At 54.9% G+C, this 23,186-nt stretch overlaps 2 protein-coding genes and 1 non-coding gene across 4 annotated transcripts; 1 reads left to right on the forward strand and 2 right to left on the reverse strand.

The window, feature by feature from the left end:
- Positions 1–12: 12 nt before the first annotated feature.
- PSMB3 (proteasome 20S subunit beta 3) lies at positions 13–2,758 on the reverse strand. Its single transcript, XM_077314972.1, has 6 exons — positions 2,592–2,758; positions 1,858–2,042; positions 1,462–1,569; positions 791–968; positions 407–501; positions 13–238 (listed from the first exon to the last, which is right to left on the reverse strand). The coding sequence occupies exons 1-6, from the start codon at positions 2,592–2,594 to the stop codon at positions 190–192; spliced, it is 618 nt and encodes a 205-aa protein (XP_077171087.1). The 5' UTR covers positions 2,595–2,758; the 3' UTR covers positions 13–189.
- A 602-nt stretch (positions 2,759–3,360) lies between these two features.
- On the reverse strand, positions 3,361–3,434 carry TRNAN-GUU (transfer RNA asparagine (anticodon GUU)). Its single transcript has one exon. It is a non-coding gene; the product is annotated as a tRNA-Asn (tRNA).
- Positions 3,435–5,464: 2,030 nt separating this feature from the next.
- PCGF2 (polycomb group ring finger 2) lies at positions 5,465–21,531 on the forward strand. 2 transcript variants are annotated; one of them, XM_077313150.1, is made up of 10 exons: positions 5,465–5,598; positions 12,052–12,194; positions 13,391–13,487; positions 18,772–18,827; positions 18,913–18,963; positions 19,091–19,199; positions 19,660–19,708; positions 19,805–19,903; positions 20,443–20,523; positions 21,141–21,531. In XM_077313150.1, the coding sequence occupies exons 2-10, from the start codon at positions 12,083–12,085 to the stop codon at positions 21,504–21,506; spliced, it is 1,020 nt and encodes a 339-aa protein (XP_077169265.1). In that variant the 5' UTR covers positions 5,465–5,598; positions 12,052–12,082; the 3' UTR covers positions 21,507–21,531. The 2 variants fall into 2 exon arrangements, with proteins under 2 accessions (XP_077169265.1, XP_077169266.1); XM_077313151.1 differs by having other exon boundaries at positions 19,808–19,903; positions 21,141–21,530.
- The last annotated feature ends 1,655 nt before the right edge of the window (positions 21,532–23,186 follow it).

Below are 23,186 nucleotides of genomic sequence, written 5' to 3' on the forward strand. Positions count from 1 at the left end.
TGAGCCTACGAATTGCCGTTGAAAAAACAATTCTTTTTATTTGTCAATAACACTCCATTATTAACAACCATTTCCACTGACAATAAAGTTACAAGCGTTTTGCTTTTTTAATCCAAGAGCTGCATTCAAAGGCATCAAGATTAAAAAAAAAAAAAAAAGTGGAGCATTTCCCCAAAACCACGTCTTTAGTTAGTCCATGCGAGCTTTCAGGGTTCGGGTCGTGATCTTGTCTTTCTCACTGACGAGGCGGTGGGGAGAGAAGAGAAGAGAACAGAGACTTAACCTTGGTCTTCCACATATTTAGTTGCCTTACCTGGCGGAATCAGTCTATGGTAGCTGTTATCAGCCCTGAGAACACGCTGACAAAGGCTGGCGTAACTAACAGGCATAAGTTCCCTGTACTTACATGACATGAACCACGACGCCCATACCCGACACCGCGTCTCTGTCGACTGCATTGAGCATGGCCTGGCCAATGGTTTCAAAGAGGTGATCGGGTTCCTGCAGGAAGACGGGATATATTTTTTTTAATGAAAGCACTTTTGGGGGGAAGTATTTGCACACACTTCAGGCAGGCAGGCAGGCAGGCAGGCTGCATTTAAAGACCTGTAGACTGACAGCTGAGGACTGGCTGCCACGCATGCCTTTCAGGGCCTTCTGCCCCAAAGGAAGCCATTTTCCTAGTGAAAGAGCAGGCCCACTGAGTCTACTAAATGGGGCCAAAAGAGCAGTGTGGACCCAGCTCACGGGTGTTGCAGCCCCTTGCCCACGCTTGGCTTTGGTCACTCACCATATCCGGCTCCCAGAGGGATTCACACATGCCGTACATCTGCTCGGCACAAGTCCCGCTGACCACAAAGTCATCCGTGGTCATCGGACAGCCAATCAAATCCAAGGAGCAGATGAAGGGTTTGTACGTGACGGGGTCAAGCCCGGCTATAACGGGCTCCACATAGTAAGGTCCAAACCTGGGAGAAACAAGAAGAGGGATTCATAGCAATTTGGTCCCCTCTTTCCAAAACGGTTGCTTAACGACACAGAAATACAACGCAGCTCCGAGGGCTGGTAGGCGGTCATCCTGCCTCGCGTCCTCAAACCGCAATCTATGAATGGCTCTCAGATTTATCTTTAATTACACACGAAGCTACCATATATAGAGTCAGACCTCTGGTCCATCAAAAAACAGGACTGTCTCCTCAGACTAGCAGTGGCTCTCCAGGGTCTCAGGTAAAGGTGCTTCAAATCACCGGCTGACAAAGCCTTTCAACTGGAGATGCCAGTGACTGAATTCTGCTACTGAGCCAAAGCTCCTGTCCCATTTGGTCTAGACTGGTAATCCGGGTAGTCGTTCGGAGGATACGCCCCGCATGGCAAATGAACCTCTTGCCCCAGTAAAAGACATTCCGTGAGACTTAATTCTAAGCCCCTGCCTCGATGCGTCTGAGAAGCGTGCCAGCATACCGTCTCTCGTACAGGAGGTTGGACACCATGCTCATCAGGGTGTGGGGCTTGATTTGCCGGCCCTCCTTCAGCTCGTAGAGATTCAGGCGGAACTTGAGCCTTTGGGCACTTGGAGAAAAGGGGGAAAATAGTATTAAAACCCACCTGAAGACCACAGATGTTCAGGCAGTGCCCTGGACTGTCTTTAAAGTTCAGGACACAGTTCAGGACACAGTTCAGGACACAGCTCAAAAAAATCTACAAACAGCCCATCTGCAACGTCCCTGACAGGTCTGCTGTCCTCCTTGTTTCAGAGGTTGCAAAACATTATTTGGCAAATCAAGGGAATGTGGGGACAGGGTCTCCCGTCCCCCCATCACACACCAGGCTACTCCCCAGCGCAGCAGAAGTACTTACACTGTTTGAACATCTGTGGCAAGTCCAGCCAAGCCAATGAATAGCCGGTCTCCCATTGGGAAGATCTTCTGGAAGTCTGTGGTCACCATCTGAGCTTGAATGCCAAACCGCCGGTCAGCTGCGATGGCCACACAGTTCTTCCCCTTCATGGCCATGACGGCCCCCCCATTATAGGACATAATAGACTGGAAGAGAAGGGAGGACTGAAAGCTTCAGCCATGCCGTGTTTCCACATCACTCCCTCATTTGGATGGGCATTGCTCAATCTAGAAATCACCAGAGCCCCAGGGATGCCAACTTCCAGACAGGTCCTGGGTATCCCCCGGAGTGGCAGCTCGCCCCCAGACTGCAGATACGAGAAAAGGGATGCTTGGGAAGGGGGGGGGCTCTCTGGCATTGCACCCCACTGAGGCCCCTGCCCCCCCAGTCTCCGCCCCCAGTCTCCAGGAGTTTCCCTACCCCCACCCCCTAGGGATGCCATCCTCCAGGAGGGGCCTGGGGCTCCCCAGAATTGCTGCTCACCCCCCGACTGCAGAGATGAATTCCCTGGAGAAAGGGGCTGCTTGGGGGGGGGCTCTCAGGCATGGGGCCCCCCTGAGGTCCCAGGCTCCGCCCCCAATCTCCAGGAGTTCCCCGGCCTGGAGCTGGCAACCCACCCCTCCCATCCCTGCGGGGGGGGCAGAGTGGACCCGGCGACCCCCGCAGAGCCCCTCCGCCGCCGCCCCCAGACCCACCATGATGGCGAAGGGCGCGCGCCTCGTCCCCGACCGGCTCCTGCTTTCGCTTCTGGCCCCGCGCCTCAGGCCCGCCCTCGCCCCGCGCCCATTGGCTGCGGCCGCCCTCGCGCACCCGCGATTGGACGCGCCGTCCCCTGCCAATCAAACCCTCCTCCACCCCCCCCGACGATCTGAAGAGTCACGGTGCGTTCGCCGGCCTGAGGCGCAGCCCCGGAAGTGGCCGCAGGGGCTGATGGGAAGAAGCGCGCTTCATTTCCGGGCTAAAGAGGTGTCTCAGAGCGCGCTTTCACTTCCGGTTCTGAGCGGAATTCGACCGTCTTTGGGGCCCCGCGTGGCAGAAGCGCCTGGAAACCCCCAAAAAGGGGCGTGGAGAATCAAAGACGACACAGGTTTTCCAGTTTGGGTTTAAAGCAGGGGTAGTCAAACTGCGGCCCTCCAGATGTCCATGGACTACAATTCCCATGAGCCCCTGCTAGTGCCACCGTTTGACTACCCCTGCTTTAAAGGGTCCAGCTACAATAAATAAAAATGAAAGGTGTGTTATCTAGTGCGCACGCGTGCGTTTAAAAACTGAGCCCTAGGATAGCCTGGCTTTAGGCGCGCCTGGAAGGCGAACTGCACCCCCATCATAGATCTTTGTGGCAACACGAGGATTGGAAAGCAAAACGCTGTCCTTGAACCGCCCTGAGCCTTCGAGCAGGGCGGTATATAAATAGAATAAATAAATAAAGCGCACAAGGCTGGGGGCTGAAAACAACAAAACGATCGTCCCTGGGTGGGCTCGAACCACCAACCTTTCGGTTAACAGCCGAACGCGCTAACCGATTGCGCCACAGAGACGACGCTGGAAGGAGGCGTTGCCTGGGACTGATAAGTGAACCGGCAGTTCTGGCGCTGGCCGCAGGAGACAGAAGTCGGACCAAAGAATCGCTCTCGGGCGAGCTCATCATGCGACTGCGCAGGCGCAACTCCAGGCTTCAAAGGGACGTTGTGCGCTCGCATGCAAATTGCCTGCAATGCAAAGCGGAACTTTAAAAAATGCTAAGCTGTCCTCCTTTATTCTCCTCGGGTTTTCTCTCCCTGCCTCTTTCTTTCTTTTTAGGCTGAGCTCCGGGCAGAGCCCCGAAGACTCCCACCAGAATAGCCCCCTCCAGACCGGGCCCAGGGCTTGTGAGGCCCGCCCTCTTCCTTGCCCAAGGATTTGGGGAGGGAGCCTGGGGAGGCAGGGACTGATCCCTGGAGACAAGCTGTTACTCCAAGGGGTCTCCAGGTCCCACCTGGAGGCTGGCATCCCTAGAGGGATGGGAGGGGGGAGGGCTGCCAAATCAGTGTATTGCAAATCTGATTATTTAGTTACTTATTTTGTTACATTTATATGCCGCCCTCCCTTGCGGCTCACAGAGGTTTACAATGAAGATTCGCGATACACCACAATTATGAACGTGCATTTCTGCCAGTAGAGCATTATTATAACTTCACGGCTGTATAACTGCGAACCGCACCACCGTCCTTCGGTTGTCCTGGGAGTATGGCCGGATCAGGAGTCGCCCTCTTTAGCATCTCTCAGACCTTTCTCCTTATGCTTTAAATTGTCCTCTATACGACTTGTATGACTGGATTTCTATTGGGCCAACATTTTTATACTGACCCAGATCAATTGGTCTTTCTGGTATCGGATGAGTTATAATGTGTCATTGTTTGCACCGGCTGCAAGGGACATTTCAGCCAAACGTTCCCCATCGGAGAGTTGATATGCTTAACTTTGCATGCTTGCTTTTACCGAGATCGGACTTTTCCTGGGTTTATACTGTTCTCAGGTATTGGTTGTAAACTGTATATTTTTGGCTATAAACAACCAAGTTTAATTCTGGGTCTAAGCTCTGGTGCGCCGTCCCACTTCTTTTCGGCGACAGTGAAACGCTCAAGCCTTACCTGGATGGGCCGGAGAGGCGACCCCGCACCCCAGAGCTTAGCACTTTCCCGGCCTGGCAGGTGCCCCTGGCGCCCAGTTTTCAGCCCAGCAGGGCGACCCTCCCGAGTCCACCCTTTGGACTCCTGCCTGGAGGGTCCAGGAAACCCCCGCCCAGTGCCCGGACTGGGGACGGGAAGTGCGGCTGGCTGGCTGGCCGGCCCCTGGCCCTTCGTCGGCTGGCCCGGGAGAGGGGCAGACCCCCGGCCCTCCTGACCCGCTCTTCCCCGAAGGGAAACTGGCCGCGGCGGGACTCCCCAGCGAATGGCTCCCGGGCGCCGCCGAGGGCGAGGACGCCGCGCGGCACGGATGCCATCAACTCCAGGCGGGGCCTGGGGATGGATCCCCCGGAATTGCAGCTCGTATCCAGACCGCGGCGACCCGTGGCCCTGGCCAGGAGAAAGAGGGGGCTGGGGAAGGGGGCTCTGAGGAGGTCCCCCTGCGCTCCCCGACCTGGGGGAGGCGAGGGCCCGACGCCACCCGTGCCCGGCCAGCCCGGGGCTCCTCCCGACGGTGTGGAGCGGGGGCCCGTGGGGTGGGCGCGGAGCTGCGGGGGTGGCGAGTCCCGACTGGGTCGCCCCCCTCTTCTCCCGGCTCCGGCGTCGCTGCTGGTCGACAGGGCAGCGCAGCGGAGCCTCGACGGCGGGGTGTCCCCGGGCCTCGCCCCTACCTGCCTGCCCCCGCCCCCTCCAGGCGGGCCGAGGGTCACGTGGGGGCCGGGGCGGGCCGTGCTGGGACCGCCCCTCCCCCTCCGCTCCCCCTTCTCTCCCCCGCCCCCCCTCCCGAGCCCGGCGGCCAGAGGCAGCGAGCGCGCAGGGGCGGCGCCGTCGAGGAGGTCCCTTGCTCGCCCCCTCGCTCGCTCGCTGGGTGGGTGGGTGGGTGGGTGGGCTCAGGATCGCCCAGCCCGCCCCTCGCCCCCCCCTCGGAGCCAGCCAGGAGGAGGGAGGGAGGGAGGGAGCCATCCGCCCGCCCCGTCTCGCCTCGGCTGCCGCCGCCGCCGCGCTTGGCGCCCCCCGCGAGCGGACCCCGGAGCCGGTAAGCAGGCGCCCCCTGCCGCCGCCGCCCCCCCTCGCCGGCCGCCCCCTCCCCTCCGCCCCGTCCCCTCCCCCCGCCCTCGGTGCCGCGTCCAAGATGGCCGATCTTTTCTCTGCCCGCCGCGGCGGCGCTCTTTGTTCGGGGCCCCCGAAAGGCAGGCAGGCAGGCAGGCAAGGGGGGGGCGCAGGAGGGGCTGCCGGCCAGGCGCGACGAAGCCCCCCAGCCAGGTCTGGCCCCGCGCCCCGTGCCCGTCGGGCTGCCTGCCTGCCTGCCTGCCTCTTGCGCCCGGGATGCTGGGCGCAAGAGCCCCTTCTCCTTCCCACGGAGACCCCCCCCCGCCCGGGTCTCTCTCCCTCCCTCCCTCCCTCCCCCACAGGGCTCGCTTGCAGGGGGAGGGGCTGCTGTCGGATCTCTCCCCGAGTACCCCTTCTGGGGGTCCCGTGCGGGGGGCAGGCAGACGTCCGAAGGGCCTCTTCACCTGGCAGGAGGGAAGGCACTTTCCGCCCCCCTCCTCGGACGGTTGCCTTCTCCCTCTCCGAGGTGGGGGGGGGCAGGAGGGGGCTCACCCCCCCCACCGTACTGTCTTTGGGGCACTGAGAGGGGGGGATTTGGAAGCAGTGGAAGAGCCAGAGGATCCCCCTTCCCCTGTCTGCGCTCCCTCCTTGGGGCTCCTGCGAGGCTCTGCAGGGCCAGCGGTGCTCTGCACATGGGCAGAGGCTTGGATTCAGGGACAAGATTTGGCGTGCACACTGCTTGAGTCCAGGGGCACCTTGAAATGCAACAGATTTTCTTCAGCCACCACATATAGGCAGAGGGCAGGAAGAAAGAAACATCCAGGGAAATGAACAGATTAAGGAGCCAGCCTGGTGTTGTGCTTAAGAGCAGTGGCCTCTAATCTGGAGAGCTGGGTTTGAGTCCCCAACAGCAGAATTTTAACCACTGTTTTTAATGATTTAATCTTTATTGATTGCCGAAAGGATGTATATTTGTGAGTGTTGTGAACTGCCCCGAGGTGTCCATTCACGAGGGCGCAGAATAAAAATCTCAAAATACAAAATAAAAAATCTAAAAAGTACATTCAGCCTTGGCCTAGTCACAGTCTTGTTAGAGCTGTTCTCTCAGCAGTTCTATCAGAGCTCCTTCAGCCTCACCCACCTCACAGAATGCCTGTTGTGCAGAGAGGAAGGGAAGGTGATTGGAAGCTCCTTTGAGATTCTTTTGGGTGGTAAGTGGGGTATAAAACCCAGCTCTTCTTCTTATGTGGTTGCTTACACGCCTGAGAGTTCCACAACTGGGAATGCATCTGTCCATTAATCGTTAATCTTGACATTTGTATTTCCTTTATTATGTTTAACCCCAACCAATGATGACCTGATAAACTTAGCTTGTTATTCCTGTAAGACCCTTGTGCCTGGCAAATAAAAGGCATATAGAAGCAGGTGGGCATCAGGAATGGGTACGGTTCAGTACAACTATTTCGGAGCTCAGAATGGAGGGGGGGGGGTCAGCTTCCCTCTTTGTGTCCAAAAGGTCAGGAGGGCCAAAAGAGGTTGAATGTCTAATAATATGCTGGAATAGATAAGGCTGACGAAACCCACAAACTCTCTGCTTCCACAGAACTCTTAAGCTCTTTTTAAAAGCTATAAGGGCGGCTGGAGCATCAGAAAACACTCTTAGGTCACTAACAAAGTTGCTGGAGACTTGGACATTATGATAATTGCTAATGTTGGTAATGTTATTGTTGTCTTTTAATGGGGTTTTAATGGGGATTTAGGATGCTGTAACGTACTCCAAACAAATATAATAATAATAATAATAATAATAATAATAATAATAATAATAATAATAATAATAATAATAATAATAATAATAATAATAATAATAATAATGGCTTGTTTGAACCATCAAGTGTTCAAGAGCATCAGTATTGCTGGACTCTGCTGAAATTCACCCAGTGTTTGGGCTCATCAACATCCCTACTGCCTGCTTGGACTGACAGCAGCTGTCCAGGGTTCCTTCGTAGGTGGTTTTACGTCTGGGGATGCCGGGGACTGAGCCCGGGACCTTTTGGAAATAAAGCGTGGCATCTGCATGAGGGCCGTCTTAAAAGAGAGAGGGGGCATGAGATGGAGGTTCTCCAAAGTCGTGGGGTAAAGAATGTCTCCCCCCCCCCTTCTGCATCGCAAACTATCTGGGGGCATTAGAATTAGTGGGAAGAAAGAGAGGCTAACAACGTACTCCAAAGCAAGGGTGTCAAGCACATGGCCAGCAGGCAGAACTGGCCTATCCAGGGCTGTTATCCATCCGTGAGCAACTGCTCATTACCTTTATTGCCAGGTAACAGACTTGCGCTTTGTGTCCCGGTGGAAGACCAGGGGTGCCCAAACCATGGAACCCCAGATGTCCAAGGACTACAATTCCCATGAGCCCCCTTGGCCACCCCTGCTGTGGACTGTCTCCTTGCTAAAGGGGAGGCTGGACATCAGGGAGATTCTTAAAGGCAGTGGTTCTCGCCCTGGGGGTTGGGACCCATTTGGGGGTCGAATGACCCTTTCACAGGGGTTGCAGGAGGGCAAGCAGCTTGGCTGGGGGGCACATCCACACAACAGCCTTGCGGGGTAGATCGAGATAGAGTGCTTGTCTGTCTGGAGCAGCGGAAAAGAGTGAGATCGGCATGGTGGGACAAGAGGCAGAACTGAACTGAGAAACCCCAGGAAAAAAAAACATTTATATACAATCATGAACTATGGATCTTCATGCCGTTGGTCAGATTCGGCTTAATTTCTGTGCAAGAAGCCTTGCCTAATTTTATGGTTGGGGGTCACCACAACAGGAGAAACTGGATTAAAGGGTTGCGGCATTAGGAAGGTTGAGAACCCTGCTGTAAGGCAATCCTGCGGGAGCAGGAACGGTTTAAACGAGTAAAAAACGAGTCCACCACCAACTTTTCCGGATGATTTTTAATTGATGAGCCTCATTGTACTTGCCCTCTTGAGGAAATCAGCTGTTTTCTCTCCCATAAATGAAACTAGCGTGCAGTGACGAAATTGAAGGCATTTGGGGAGCAGGATGCTCGTACAGGGACAGTGCAAGTACAGTGGTAGGTGAGGGCCAGAAGCAGCTTTTAAAAATGAAACGATGAAATCCCAGTTAAGATTACGAAAGGTCCCAGTTCCAAAGTCACAGCAGCACTGGCCGTGGTTAACTCCTGCCCATGAATTATCAGACGCCCGCTGACTTCGGAAGGAAAGGAAGAAGAAAAGCTATAGTTGAACCGCGCAATCCTACAGAGAGTTATGCCAGTCTAAACCCACTCTGGAGTTAGGGATTATTAGGAAAGAGGCTGAGGATAGAAAGGCCCATATTCTACTGCCGCTGGGGAGATCTATGGGGTAGGCTCCTGTGCTCAGGTCAAAGGGCATCCCAGAGGAGGGGGCCGACCGAGACTTTTCCGGGTCCTGCCCAGGGCAAGGTGCGACCCCCCCCCTTGCTGGGCTCCTAAGGGGGTCAGTGCCCACCGCGGAGATGGCAGAACAAACCCACCTGAGCAGAGCAAGAGAAAGGTGCCAGACTCGTGTCCCGCATATTTCAAGCCCTGGCAAGCCTGGGGCAAGGATCCTGGAAGAAACTTTACCCTGGTGATGCCCTGCTCACAAAACAGTGCTCCGGCTGCAAGCAGCTAAAAAAAAAGAAAAAGACAAAGCCCCTCAGCCAATCCCTAAAACATCCTTTTCCTTGAGCAAGGAGGAACACGAGAAGTTTGTTGTTTGTCAAGGAAAACAGCTTGTTTCCTTCAGGCATCAAAAACCCTTGCGACGAAGACATATTTTTTTATTTATAAAAACAATGGAACAAAAACATCCCGTTTCCCCCACATACACACACACACACACTCACACACCAACAATGGGGCTGATTGTCTCTGAATCTGTTTTCCTTGCGGGGCGATACACTTCCTCATGGAGAGCCAGCCTCTCCGTGCCCAGGCTCTTCAGCCACAAAAGGTCTCCATCTGGGCCTCTTCCCAGGGTCCTCCGTGGGCTGGGCTGGGCCGCCTCAGCCCAATCTGCAAGAGGCCGGGGTTTTGGGGTTTGGGGGACCGCTTCTCTCCCCATCTCCACTGTGGAGGGTAGCAATTTGCCCTGTACTGGGGTTGCCGTGGAAACAGGGAAGCTGGTGAAGGTAGCCAGAAGGGGGTGTGGCTTCTGACATCTCCATAAGGGGGGGGGGGTTACAGGACCCCACCCATCCCTTGCATGGATCCTGGCCTGAGTTTCCCAGAAGGGATAAAGTGGGGTGGGGTGGGGTGGGGAGGAGAGAAAGAGGCACCCATCCCCATCCCGTGGAAAACAGTCCCCCTTCTGCCATGTTCTAGACTGAAGTTGCCATAGTAGTACAGGGCTTAGAGATGCCATAAGAAAGCGGGTAGTTTTTCCTTCTACATTTGTAAAACTGTTTTGTTAAGGGTTGCTGGGAGGGGAGCCAGACGTGTGCAAAGGAGTTGCTTTTTTCCGTGCAGAGGTTGTTGTGTTGACCGGTTTGTTGGACTCAGACTAGGAAGTGCAGGGTGTGCGTTTGTTTGAGGGGGAATTGAGGTTTCACAACTGCATCACCAGCGGTCCCATCCTGTTTCCCTTCTCCAGCCAGCTATAAATGGGATGGGGGGGGCAGGATGTGTGTTCCATGCTCTGTGCCTCCCCCCTCCCATTCCCCTGGTTTTTGCCATCCCAAAACAGAAATAGCTGGTGCCCAGACGCCTCCCCCTTTAAAGTCCTGCATTTCTGCTCCCCACCCCCTTTTCAGAAGCTGCTTGCCTTCTTTGTTTCCCTCCCCCCCCCCACACTCAACCTGAGGGAGGGTCTTTCTGCAGTCTGTGCCCCACATTTTCAGAGGGAGAGCTGCCTGGGAAGAAACAGCCCCAAAGCCAGAGTTCTTGGAGCCAGTCTGTCGCCCCCCCCCCCCCGCCCCAATGGAATGGAGCCTCCTGGTCCCTTTCAAAGCACAAACTGGGATGCAAGAAGAACAAAGTCTGAGACCAGGGTCCCCCTGAGACCAGCAAACGTTTATTCCAGGTGGAAGCTAAAACGCAGGCTAAAACCTTGTGGGCCTTCGAGGCGCCCCTAAAGTCAGGCTCCGTCAAGGCAGGCACCTTGTGTGTGTCCATGCATGCCAAGGCTGTGCCTGCGTGCTGGACAGGTGTCTGAGCAGGGTTCGTGGGTTTAGCTGATGTGAGTGTGCAGAAAGGACTAGACTGCCTGGCGCTGTTTGCAGATGCCCATAATCACTGCCCTCTGAGGACCTCTGGTGGGTCTCCACCGGTTAATTCGGGTGGAAATGTTAGGCCAGTATTTGCCAGGACTACCGGAGATGCCATCCTCCAGGTGGGACCTGGAACACTCCGGAATTCCAGCTGGTCTCCCAACTGCAGAGATCAGTTTGCCTGGAGAAAAGGGCTGCTTGGGAGGGGGGACTCTGTGGCCTTGGACCCCCCCCCCGAGGTCCCTGTCCTCCCCAGGCTCCACCCCAAACCAAGGAGGATCTGGCGGCCTCAGAGACCACTGCTAAATTAAGCAGTTCAAGAGTTTCCAGTCTTCCTGCAGCCTGTCTGCTGCTTCCCTGGGGGTGGGGCAGGTGGGGGGCCATGCTCCAGAAGCCTGAGCATTAGAGGTTTATATATGTAAATGTAATTACAGGCACTACCAAATTCAGCTTTCCTTGGCGTGGATTTTGCTGGGGTTAGGCATGAACCAGAAAGTGCAGTTTGGGATGATTCATGGCATGCCCAGTTCACAAACTATGAACTGCCTGAAACCTTTAGGGGCTAAACTGGTTTGATCCATGATGTGGGAGAATCCCCTCCCCCAGTGTGCTGGAGACACCAAGCTTGCAAGGGATCTCTGGCTGACTCGCCTCTACCTGCCCTCCAAGTTTGGGGAGGATTAGATTTACAGGGTCCAAGTTATACTCCCCTCCCCCCCCAGAAGGTGTCCCCATCCTCCATTCGAAAAACAGGGGCATAGAAAGCCAGTCAAATAGAAACGCAATCCCAGAGAATCTCTGCAGTAGAAACTGATGGAGGTGGAAGGGCATTTTTATAACCCCAGTAGAACCAGTGCAATGTACCCAAGGCTGGAGAATCCCCCCCCCATTGCTTTTAGGTTTTGTAAACACTTGTGGAGACAGTCTCTCTGGAAATGTATCCATTCACCAACCAGCAGGAACCTCCACTAACAGCTTGAAAGTTACTGGAAAGTTTGTACCAGCTGAACTGCCACAAACCTTAGTTTGCAAGTCAGTTTGTGCCTATCCCTAGACTTTATTAATCCTTGCTGATAGGAGAGCTCCCTTCCCAGGTATGTGGCTGCCATGTGGGGACAACCTGCTGTGCTCTTCTGAAAATCTGTGTCGAGCAAACGGTGTTATGTCTTTGTTTTGTGTTGCTTTGGTTTCCAGAGCGGACCTGCCAAGCACCGCCGTCTCCAAAATGCACAGGACCACCAGGATAAAAATCACAGAGCTGAACCCCCATTTGATGTGTGCCTTGTGCGGAGGGTACTTCATAGATGCCACGACCATCGTCGAGTGCTTACACTCGTGTAAGTTCCCAGCCGCATGACGGACGGAGGGAGGGAGGGAGGGCTCTGGGATTCATCTGGGACCACTTTCGTCTCTGAACTCTCTTCAGAAGTGGAGATTGCTTGTGGCATATGTGAAGCTATTGGGGAAGATGGAGGCCTCTGAGCATGCAAAGAGTGCATTTCCCTCACTGTAGACCTGAGAGCCTGCCCGTCTCAAGGGCCCATGATGCCTGGTCTCCACAGGTGCTGACCCAGAAAGGAAATAGAATCAGATGGGGCGTTTGAGGAGGACCTCCACGTCTTCCTAATTCAATTAAAAATAAAACCTCAAGTCAACCATCACGACTGTGAAGGAGCGACCAATTGGACTAATTGCTAAACCACCCACATAACAAAAGGGGCTGTTCCCTAATCATGAACTGTTCCCTCCTGGGTGCAAAGAGAATCAGCAATGGAATTGGGTAAAGACAAGGAACTGGGGGGCTGCCACTTGAGAAGACCCTGCCCCTGGCTCCTGAACAGGGTGGGCTTGGGGACCATGCGGCAGGAGAACCGGCATGGGGTAGGATAGCCGGCATGGGGTCATGGTCAAAGAGCAGCAGTCTCTTATCTGGAGAACTGTGTTTGATGCCCCACTCCTCTCCATGCACCCAGCTGGGCGGCCTTGGGCCAGTCACAGTTCTCCTTGAGCTGTTCTTGCAGAGCGGTTCTCTCAGAGTCTTCCCAGGGGGTCTGTGGTGGGGACAGGGAGGGAAAGGGGTTTGCAAGGTGCTTTGGGACTCCTACAGGGAATGAAAAGAGGGGTACAAAACATCCAGCTTTTTGTCTTCTTCTGTGAACATAAATGTCACACGTGGGCTTTCTGGGGCCACCCTAAGATCTCTGAGCTGAGCTGGGCAGCTGGAGGGATTTCGGTGCCTCCTCTCCCCAGGAGGATCCTGTGCTTCCCCTCTTAAAACCTTCCTGCCTCCCCTTTACTGTTGCCATTTCCTTGGCAGCCCCAGGAACCCAGATGGCACTGGGGGGAGCAGGGGGGGGGATTCCCAGCCAGATTGCCGGTCGGAGGCCTGTGCGAGCCACATCCCACTGGGCAGGTAGAGCTGAGACAGGCGACCGACAAGGCTCTTGGCCTCTGTGCTCACACAAAAGGACAGGCGATCTGTCTCCTGAATGCTGACTTTCTCTCTCTCCCCCCCCCCCCTTTCTCTGTTCAGTCTGTAAAACCTGCATCGTCCGGTACCTGGAGACCAACAAATACTGCCCGATGTGTGACGTCCAAGTGCACAAAACGAGGCCCCTCCTAAGCATCAGGTATTCTGCGCTGGCCCCTGGAGTGCCATTTGGGGAGGGGGCCCGTGGCTGGGGCGGGGAGTCGGGTTCCCGGGTCCATCGGTCATCGGTGCTGCTGGCAGGGCGCTTTCCGATGGTCTGACGTCACCCAGAAGTGAATGGAGGTCTTGGAGCTCTCTCAGCCCCACCTCCCTCACTGGGTGTCTGTTGTGAGGAGAGGAAGGGAAGGTGTGAGCCACGTGGAGACTTCTTCGGGTAGGGAAAAGCAGGGTATAAAAAAAACAAACTCTTCTTCCCTTTGAGAGCCAGAGTGGTGTGGTGGTTAAGAGTGGCGACCTCTAATCTGAAGAACTGGGTTTGATTCCCCACTCCTCATCTACAGGCAGCTGCTGGGTTGACCTTGAGCCATCCACAGTTCTTGCAGAGCTCTCTCTGATAGAGCTCTCAGTCCCACCCGCCTCACAGGGTGTCTGTTGTGGGGAGAGGAAAGGGAAGGGGGGCTTCTAAGCTGCTTAGGGACTCCTTCAGGTAGTAGAAAGCAGGGTATAAAAACCAGCCCTTCCTCTTTCCTCATGCAAAAACAGTCCTCCTCCCACAACTGTGGGGAGATCCCCCTCAAGCCAGCCCCCAGCCTGCCTGAATGTTCTGCCAGGTGCCCGGCTTCTCTCTCTGTCCAGAAAGGCTTGAAACTCGTGGAGCCCAGAGGGTGGGGTTCTCCAGAGGTGGGGTCCAGACCAGCAGCCTCCCTTCTCTCCCCCGTCCCCCGTCCCCGGCAGCTCTGGGGCTTCTCCTACCTTCTGCCGGCCCAGTCGCAAAGGCCAGCCCGCCTGCTTTCCCCTCGGCTTTGAAGCCGCCTCTCGCCCCTTCCCCATTCGTCTGGGTTTTGGGGGAAGCCAGACATGCTTTAATGCACTCTGCAGATGGTTGGCATAGAAACCAAGAAGGCCGTCTAGCATAGCCTGCACGCTCCTCTCTGGGCATATTTTTAGCCCCCGCTCTGTGTCCGTTGGCTTCTCCGGTCCCACTTCAGGCTGTCTTCTGCGCAATATCTACAGGCGGGTTCCCTCCGGTGTTTCCTCGCAGGCCCACAAGCCTCCTTGCGCTCAGGCCCCGGGGCCTGCCAGTGTCGCTGAGACGGAGGCGCAAGGGAGAGCCCCAAAGCCGCCAAGCTCCCGCAGTGCTGCAGCAAAACATTTCATGTGCTCGGCTTCTCACCGGGATTTCATGGCGGAGGACGTCGTTTTTAAAAATGCCGTCAGGGCAGCATGAGAAACACAGCCAGCAATATAATAAAACGGGGCTGCAAAATTGGACAGGAGGGCGGAAACAATGCCCTGCATGGGGTGGTTTTTTTTTACTGCAGCCGTTTAAAGAGCCATTTTCCTGCTGGGCGCAAGTCAGAAAGGCAGATTTAGAAACACTTGAATCCTTCAAGAGCCCCGTCCGCAGAGTACTGGGAAGGCATGCGCAGCCGATGTGTTTGGCCTTACGATTGCACTGGATAATGTGCACATTCCACTCACCGCACGCAGAGCTGAAGATGTGATGGGAAGTGCACATTTATTCTTATGGTTCTTATGCTTCTTCTCCCAGCAGCCAGTCAGTTGGCTTCTTGCTTGGACGCATTTCTGTGCTGCCTTTCCATCCCTTTCAGGGTCTCCAAGGGGGCAAGCGGCAAAGCCTTTGAGCCATTCAGAACGCGTCTAAAGCACCAATGGCTCTGAAGGGGTTAAGCAAAACAAGGTGCCCCCGGACTCAAGCCTTGTTCTGCTGCTTCACACCAACACAACTACCCAACTGAATCTACACAATACACAATGAAAACATAATCTAAATACACAAGTTAAATGAATAAAATAAATAAAAACAAAACAAACAAATAGGCGGGGGGGGGGGGGGGCGGGGGAGAGGCAAGGCCGCTCCACACTTCCTAATTTTCCCTTGAAATGGGGGGGGGGGGTTCCATCCTCAAAAAGTCTCCCAGTCCCTGAACCTGCAAAGAGTATTTTGGGCTTCAGGAAGGCTGTGGCTTCAGGCCATATTTAAATTCTATTATCTCCTGTTGAAGGAAAAAGGGGGGGGTTGCAGGGGGGGGACTTACATTGTCTCTGTGGGGCCATAAAGTCTGCTGGGGTCAAACAAATGTCAAGCCACAGCCCTATAGCCCCGGCAAGGGGTCACATCCTCTCTCCTGCCCAACGGAACTCTTCCTTTTAGCATAAATGCTTAAGATTGTGAAGGGTGGATTTAATGACCCTTTAAGCATTCTCTGGAGTGGATCAGAGGAGAAGTAGACTATTCCAGGGGTGGCAAAACTGTGGCTCTCCAGGTGTCCGTGGATTACAAGGGGCTCGTGGGAATTGTAGTCCGGACATCTGGGGAATCAGTTTGGCCACCCCTGGCTACTGTTTCAGGGCATATTTGTGATGGGATAGGGCAGAAGCAGGATTCTAGTCTGCAGCAGAGAGCTAGTTTTCCCCTGGGTTAATAGAGGCTTGCCAACCTCCTGGTGGCACCTGGAAATTTTCCACTATTACAATTGCTGTCCAGGCAAGCAAGATTAGAGAACATGTTTGCCTGGGAGGGTCCCTTCTGTGGGTCCCTTCCTCTCTCCAAACTCCACCAGCCCTAGACTGGACCCCTAAACCCAATTTCCCAACCTGAAATGGACACGCCTTTGTAAGTCTCTCACCAAGAAGGGTCAACCACAAAAGGTCTCAGTGACCAGCCACTGTGAATATCACCGAGAAGAGACAGTGAATACTCTTATCGCCCCCCCGGTTTACCAACAAGCTCTTCTTATGAGATATTCTGTACGTTCTTTTGGATAATTGCAGTTGAGTCGACATCGGAAATAAAAGATGCCCTTGGACTGACTTTATGCGACATAATAATCTTTCCCAATCTTTGGCTGCATTTCTCGGCCATCTCCAGAAAACTGACTTTTTCTTTTTGCTGGTCTGTGTTAGCTGGTTCCTGTTTTGCTGCTTGTGCAACTTTCTTTTCTGGGGTTGTGTGGGTAGGAGCAGCGCCTTTCTCCTTATTTCGGTGTATTTGTGCACTCGGATGTCCTCAGTCCTTTGAAATGTGGTTCTTGCATCGGGGGGGGGGGTGTTTTGCTGCCCTTGTTTTGTGTATTTCCGTTGCTTTCAGTTCCCCCGGAGTGCCTTTCCTGTGGGTGCCTGCACCAGATAAGAGGGTGCTATTTCTGCAGCAGGCTGCACTTCTGCAGGGGCATCCTCTGACGGAGCCTCCTTCTTGCAGAAGTTTCAGTAACTTGGTGCCTCCGTCCTAAGACATCTCCTGTCCAGATTCGGCCTTGGTGTTGCTTTTTCTCATTATTCCGGCCTTTGGGATTTGGGGTAGTAGTTTTCCGTCGGCGTTCAGAAGACTGGATTCCAGTCATCTTCTGGTAAGAAAGTTTGCTGCTGAACCATCCCAGCTGTTCTATTTCTGCCTTGATCGGTCTGTTTTGCTTTTTGCGTAAAGGTTTTTTTTTGCAGTTTGTACATACATTTCTGTTTGTACATATGCGTTGGAAAGGCCACTCGGTAGCAAATGTATCCTCTTTCTACGGTAGATGTTTCCCTTCATTATTCAACACCAATTCCTCATGCATTCTCCACCTTGCTAAAATAGACTTTAAAGGGCTCGCCACAGTGACAGGTAAGCAAATAACTTCTGGGCCCCCGCTGCAGCAGTCCGCCACAAGCAAGCCCTCCTTTTGTCCCCGGGAGAATGAGTCCATCCCAATTTGCTGCCACAGCCAGTTTGGGGTTGCTGTGAGCGTCAGCAGTTCTTTGGCGGTTCCCTTTTGGCGCTCTGAGCATGCTGCGCACGCTGACCCCAGGGCTTCTCTCTGAGCCCTCCTCCCGGCCAGTGAAATATGCCTCTTAACCTTCTTTTGTACAAGGCCGGGCCTGCACTCTTTGCAACCTGCCTCGTGGCAGTGATGTTGAATGACAACCAGCTCTCCTCGCAGTAGAAAACCCTTGTGAATGGTCAGCCCCTCCTTGACCCTTTGTTTCCAGGGAGACTTGCAACTTCATTTGGGGCCACCCTCTCCTTATCACCCCCCCCCTTTCACTTCTGCCTTGTCTCCTTTTCCTCTCTTCCCTGCTGTATTTCTTCCAGTTCCTCCTAAGTGGCGGGATAATTCTTTAGGATCACAGCAACCTCTCCCCCAAGGCCCTTCTTCCTCTCCCTTTCGGGCATTTGTGCCCGGTAGAAATACGTTGGCCCGTGTGCTGTGCTGCAAGAGGTATTTTCCTCCCGGGTTTGTATGTCATGTTGAGGTCATAGTTTCTCAGGTGCAGGATCCTTCTTCTCAGCCTAGCTGGTACCTGGGCTAGAGGTTTCCTCCTGCCGCCTCCCGGTGGTTGTGCCACAGACGAACTGAGGGATCTTTACACATCCTGCTGCAATTGCAAACATTTCTTGTTCCGTCTGTGCATCAGTTCACTGTGCTGTGGGTAACGACTCTGGCCATGCTGCTCCCTTCCAGTGCATCTGCCTTCTGCAACAAAGTCCTGCAGGGTTGGTCCCGGGCTTTTTGCTATTCACTCTTCTTTTACCCCCTGGGACATTTTCTCCAAGTTCACTCTGGGTCTTGTGGAGCAGCTGCCTCAGTGGTTCTTGTGTTGTTAGGAAGGAGGAAACGGTGTATTTCCTTGCGGGGAAACCCTGCTTTGATCAAGGGTTCCCTGAGAAGAACCTTGCCTCCAGTTAGGAACCCCTGAGAACTTCTAGTCTGACCCACTAGGAAGGTATTCTTCCAGCACAGGACTACAGCAATAACCAAGTGACAGAGTAGAAACCCTACAAAACACAATTGCCTTCCCTTCCTCTCCCCACAACAGACATCCTGGGAGGTAGGTGGGGCTGAGAGGGACTGCTCTGTGAGAGCAGCACTATCAGGACTGTGATGAGCCCAAGGTCCCCCAGCTGGCTGCATGTGGTGGAGCGGGGAATCAAACCCTCGGCGCCAGATTAGAAGCTGCCACTCTTCGCACTACTGCACAAGGCCTGTGCCATACTCGGGGTACACCCCTGGGGTTGCCTGGAGTATCGGTGAAATCCCGGGAGTTCTCCAGCCAAAACCTGGAGGTTGGCAAGCCTAACCACCACCACCACCCTTCAGTTTGTGTTGAGGCGGACGAACAGAGCAGTTCCTTTCCCAGTGAGCAAAACAGACTGAGAGTCTCTAGAGTCTTTTGGAGGGGAGTTTAAATGAGGGCTCTACTTTTGCACCCTCCCCTGACTGACTGCTGATCTTCTCCCCCCCCCTTCCCCCCCGGCCCTTCAGATCGGATAAGACCCTTCAGGATATCGTGTACAAGCTGGTGCCTGGACTCTTCAAAGGTAGGAGCCTGGCGGTGGGGGCTCTTTTCTCTCCGGGGGCCCCAGGGAGAAGAAGGGAACCAGCCTCACGCCTTTTCTCTTGCAGATGAAATGAAGAGGCGGCGGGACTTCTACGCCGCGTACCCCATGGCGGAGGGTAGGTGGCTCGGCTGGGGGGGGGCGATCCTTTTACCAAGGCTGAGGCTTATTGCATTCCTTGTTAAGAAGTCGGATTCTCATGTTCCGTTCTCCCCCCCCCCCCCGCCCCTTCCTGACTTGCCCAGTTCCCAACGGATCAAATGAAGACCGGGGAGAAGTTTCGGAGCAAGACAAAGGAAGCCTGACAGACGACGAAATTGTTAGCTTATCCATAGAGTTCTACGAAGGCATCAGGTAATCTGGGGGCAGGTGAGAGGAACGGTTCACTCTTGACCTGACGGACCTTTCAGCGTCTGCTCCGGCCTTTGCTTTCTTGTGGCTGCTTTTCATTGAGTCTTTCCATCCTCCAGCTCAGCTGACCAGTTCAGGTGTCTTCAAAGCCATTGGGACCCAGCTTAAAAAGCCCCCCTTGCCTCCAAAAAGTAACCTGGGGATTGGTGGGGAAGAGCCCCAACCTTTTTTTTGGCCTCCTTTGTGTCCTGGGTGCCTCTGCACAGTCACACCTTTGACTGGGTCTATCCCCTTTGGCAAAAACTCCAGCAGAAATCGCCCAAATGCTGCATCAAAAGTGGCCAGAGTCATCTGTTGCCCCCCGGATGAGGTCAACTCTCCAGCTGTCTTTTCAGTAAACGGAGCTGAGCGCCTCTTGTCTGTCTGTTTTGCTCATTTCCCTTCTTGTCTCATTCCCTCTCAGAGAAGAAAACAAAGGGGCCATCGAGAACAGGACTGCGGAGAGAGACAAGGTGAGTTCCCTCCTGTTTTCTTCTTTAAGCGTCCTGGTGCTGTGCACCTCTTTGCATATCTAAGCTAATAAAGTCTCTCTCTCTCTCTCCCCCAAGAAGAACAGCATGAGATTCCTCCGTTGTCCTGCCGCTATGACCATCATGCACTTGGCCAAGTTCCTCCGCAACAAGATGGATGTCCCCAGCAAGTACAAAGTGAGTGACGGTCAAGCCCCCTGTGGGCTCGGGGTCTCGGGCACATCCGTGAGCCTCCGTCAAGGAACCCAGCGGTGGAAGGCACCGCAAATCGGCAAGACGTGCCTCTGAATCTGCTCTTGAGGGCTCGTGACCAGCGTGAGAAGTGGGTCGAAGGGACCCCCCTGAGGCCTCCGGCTCTGACCCTCTGGTGACCCAAAGGGGATTCTCTGGCCAATGGGGCTGTTTCGCATTTATGTTGACTCCAGAGAGACTGTATGGAGCTCAGTTCCTCTGTCTCAGCTGAGGGCCCAAAAACACATCATGTTGTGGGTTGTTGTGGGTTTCCCGGGCTGTGTGGCACTTTCAAGCCCTGACGCTTCGCCAGTAACTGTGGCCGGCATCTCCGGGGGCAGGACACGGCAAGACGGGAATCTCCCCATGCCGAAACATGGAGCGGGGGGTGGCACTCAGGGGGTTAGGATCCTGCCGTACATGCCCCACACTAGCAGCCATGCCTGTTCCCCGCGAGGTGTTAATTCTGCCCCTCTCTCTGTCAGGTGGAAGTTCTCTACGAAGACGAGCCGCTGAAGGAATATTACACCCTCATGGATATCACGTACATCTATCCCTGGCGAAGGGTGAGTAGGGGGGGGGGGCACGCTCCAGACGCGATCACTTTCCCCAGGGGGTCCCGGAGGAATCCGTCTTCTAAGCCCTCCGCTGAGACGCTGCTGCAGGCAGCTGACCCTCGGCCTGCAAACCGGAGAGCGAGAAATGGGGGGGGGGGAGGTTTGGCCACTGCAGCTAATGGAAGAATTTGGGGGGGGGGGGTGGATTACATGTGAGCTGGAAACCCTTTTAAAAAGCGGAAGTTTGTTCCCCACCAAATATACAAATTAAGACTTTATATTTATATTTATATTTATATTTATATTTATATTTATATTTATATTTATATTTATATTTATATTTATATTTATATACCGCCCTCCCCCAAAGGCTCCGGGTGGTTTGCAGGGGAAATATGTCAAATGAGACTTCTGAGCCGTGTCTGTGGTGGGTTTCCTGGGCAGTGGGGCCAACCTGGCCTGGTCGCTTGAGTCCTGAAGTTTTGCCGGGAACTGAGGCCCGCGGGGAAGACTTGGCAGAGATGCCCCATCTCCCCCGTCCCTGGCAAAACGCGGCCAGTGGACTCGGGCCGTGAGAGCCTCCGCCCTCCCGCCTTGCCCACCGGCCGCTCCCTCCCTCTCCGCAGAACGGCCCCCTCCCGCTCAAGTACCGCGTCCAGCCGGCCTGCAAGCGGCTCAAGCTCTCCTCCCAGCCGGCCAACTCGGAGTGCACCAACACCAGCGGCGCGTCGGAGTGTGAGTCGGTCAGCGACAAGGCCAACAGCCCGGCCACCTTGCCGGCCACCACCTCCTCCTCGCTGCCCAGCCCGGCCACCCCCTCGCACGGCTCTCCCAGCTCCAACACCACCACCGTGAGCATGCCCGCCTCCCACCCGGCCTCCTCCGGGGCGCTGCAGAACGGCTCCTCGAACTGCCACCCGATGCAGCCCTTGTCCAGCAGGGGGCGCAAGGCCATGGTCAACGGGGGCCCGGCCACCTCCGCCTTGACTTAAAGGAAGGGGGCTCTTCGGGGGTGGGGTGGGGTGGGGCAGGGCGGGGGGCTCCGTTTTTTCTTTCCCCATGGCCAGACCTTCGGTTTTATAAATAAGTATATTATGTGTAGATAAGGGGCAGTGGGGGGGTGGGGGGGTGGGGGAAATTATACATACTTAATTTTCTATTGATTGACACGATTTAATTTAAGGAAAAAAATGCAAAAAGATAAAAACAATCCCGTTGGTGTATTTTTAAAGCAGTGTGTCTCCCCCTCCCCTTTTTATTAATTTTTGAAAAGCGAAACCGTGCTCATGTCGTTGCATGCCGGCGTATGTGTGGACCTGCCCCCTTCCTGGCCAATCCGTCTCTTCTCTCTCCCCACCGTCAGAATGAGGTCAGGGGAGAACGTCCGGGGCCTGCGTTGGACCCAGGGCTTGATGCTCTGGGCCTCACACCCCGAGGTTCCTCGGCTGTCTTTGGACCCTGACCGAGCCTCTCCTCCCCCCCCCCCCAGATCCAAGGTTGCTCCTTCAGCCTCCTGCTTGTGGTTGGGGGCACAGCGCGGCTGACCAGGGGGAAGGTTTGGTGGGTCAGGGGGACGTGACGCTCCCCTCCAGTCCCTGAGCAACCCCTGCCCCATTCACCAAGCAGGGGGGAGCACTCAGGGGATGTGTGGCCCCCCGGCTTTTGGGGCTGGTGCCCCAGTGAAGTAGCCCTTAGGATGCCACAAGGCATCTGCTGGAATTCAGCATCTGTTCCCCCCAGTGCAGTCCCCCCCCTCCTTGTCCTTCAGGATTGCCCTAGTGTTGCAAGGCAATCGGTGCACCAAGGGTCGGATCCGTTCCGGCTGGGGGCAGGGCTGTTCCCGTAACCAAAATCGGAGCGAGTCGGGGCTGCCCTGCGCAGCCTGCAGTGTCTTTAGGGTGATGCCGGTTCTGGTGGGCAGCCGTGTTGGCCTGAAGTGGCAGATGAAGCTTGAATCCAGGGGCACCTTGAAGACCAACCCAGTTTTATTCCAGGTAGAAATCAGCGTGTGTATGAATGCTCACCCCTTGAATGAATCTTGGTTGCTCTCCAGGGTGACCCTGGGCTCCAACTGTGCCTAGGGTGATCTGTGTTTCTGTGCCCCTGAGAGTGTGGGGCGGGCAGCGGCTCTGCCACATTGTTGTCACCAACCCTCCTTGGGGCCACGGTGGGGGTGGCACTGCAAGCTGAACACCTGTTGGGACAGCACAACTTGGAGGGCCACACTTTTGTGTCCTGCCCCCATTGACTCACGTCAGATATTTCCATCCTTGTTTCTGTGATCATTTTTGGTGGTGGGGGGGTCACTTGGGCATGAAATTGGGGTCACTGTGGGTGGGCAGGTAGTTGTGAGTTCCTGCAGGGGGTTGGACTAGATGACTCTGGAGGTTCCTTCCAACTCTATGATTCCTCCACATTGGCCTGGTAGTTGAGATCCCTTCCTGGGGCCCGCAAGTCCCACAACATGGTTGCTAGCTGTAGTAGCTAGGGGTGGAACCTCCATGGGCTGCTGGGTGGCGAAGGGGCTGGGTGGGGGGAGGGGTGCCTCCTGGACCAGGAGCTGTGATGGTAGAACAGGTGTGAAGTGTCAAGGGGCAAGCCCCCCCCTCCGAGCTCGGGCTTTTTACTTAGGGGCCTGGGGCTCTCCCAGTCTGGCACCTTTCCCCCCACTT

The sequence above is a fragment of the Paroedura picta genome, chromosome 16 (assembly GCF_049243985.1).
Source record: "Paroedura picta isolate Pp20150507F chromosome 16, Ppicta_v3.0, whole genome shotgun sequence".
Classification (NCBI taxonomy): domain Eukaryota; kingdom Metazoa; phylum Chordata; class Lepidosauria; order Squamata; family Gekkonidae; genus Paroedura; species Paroedura picta.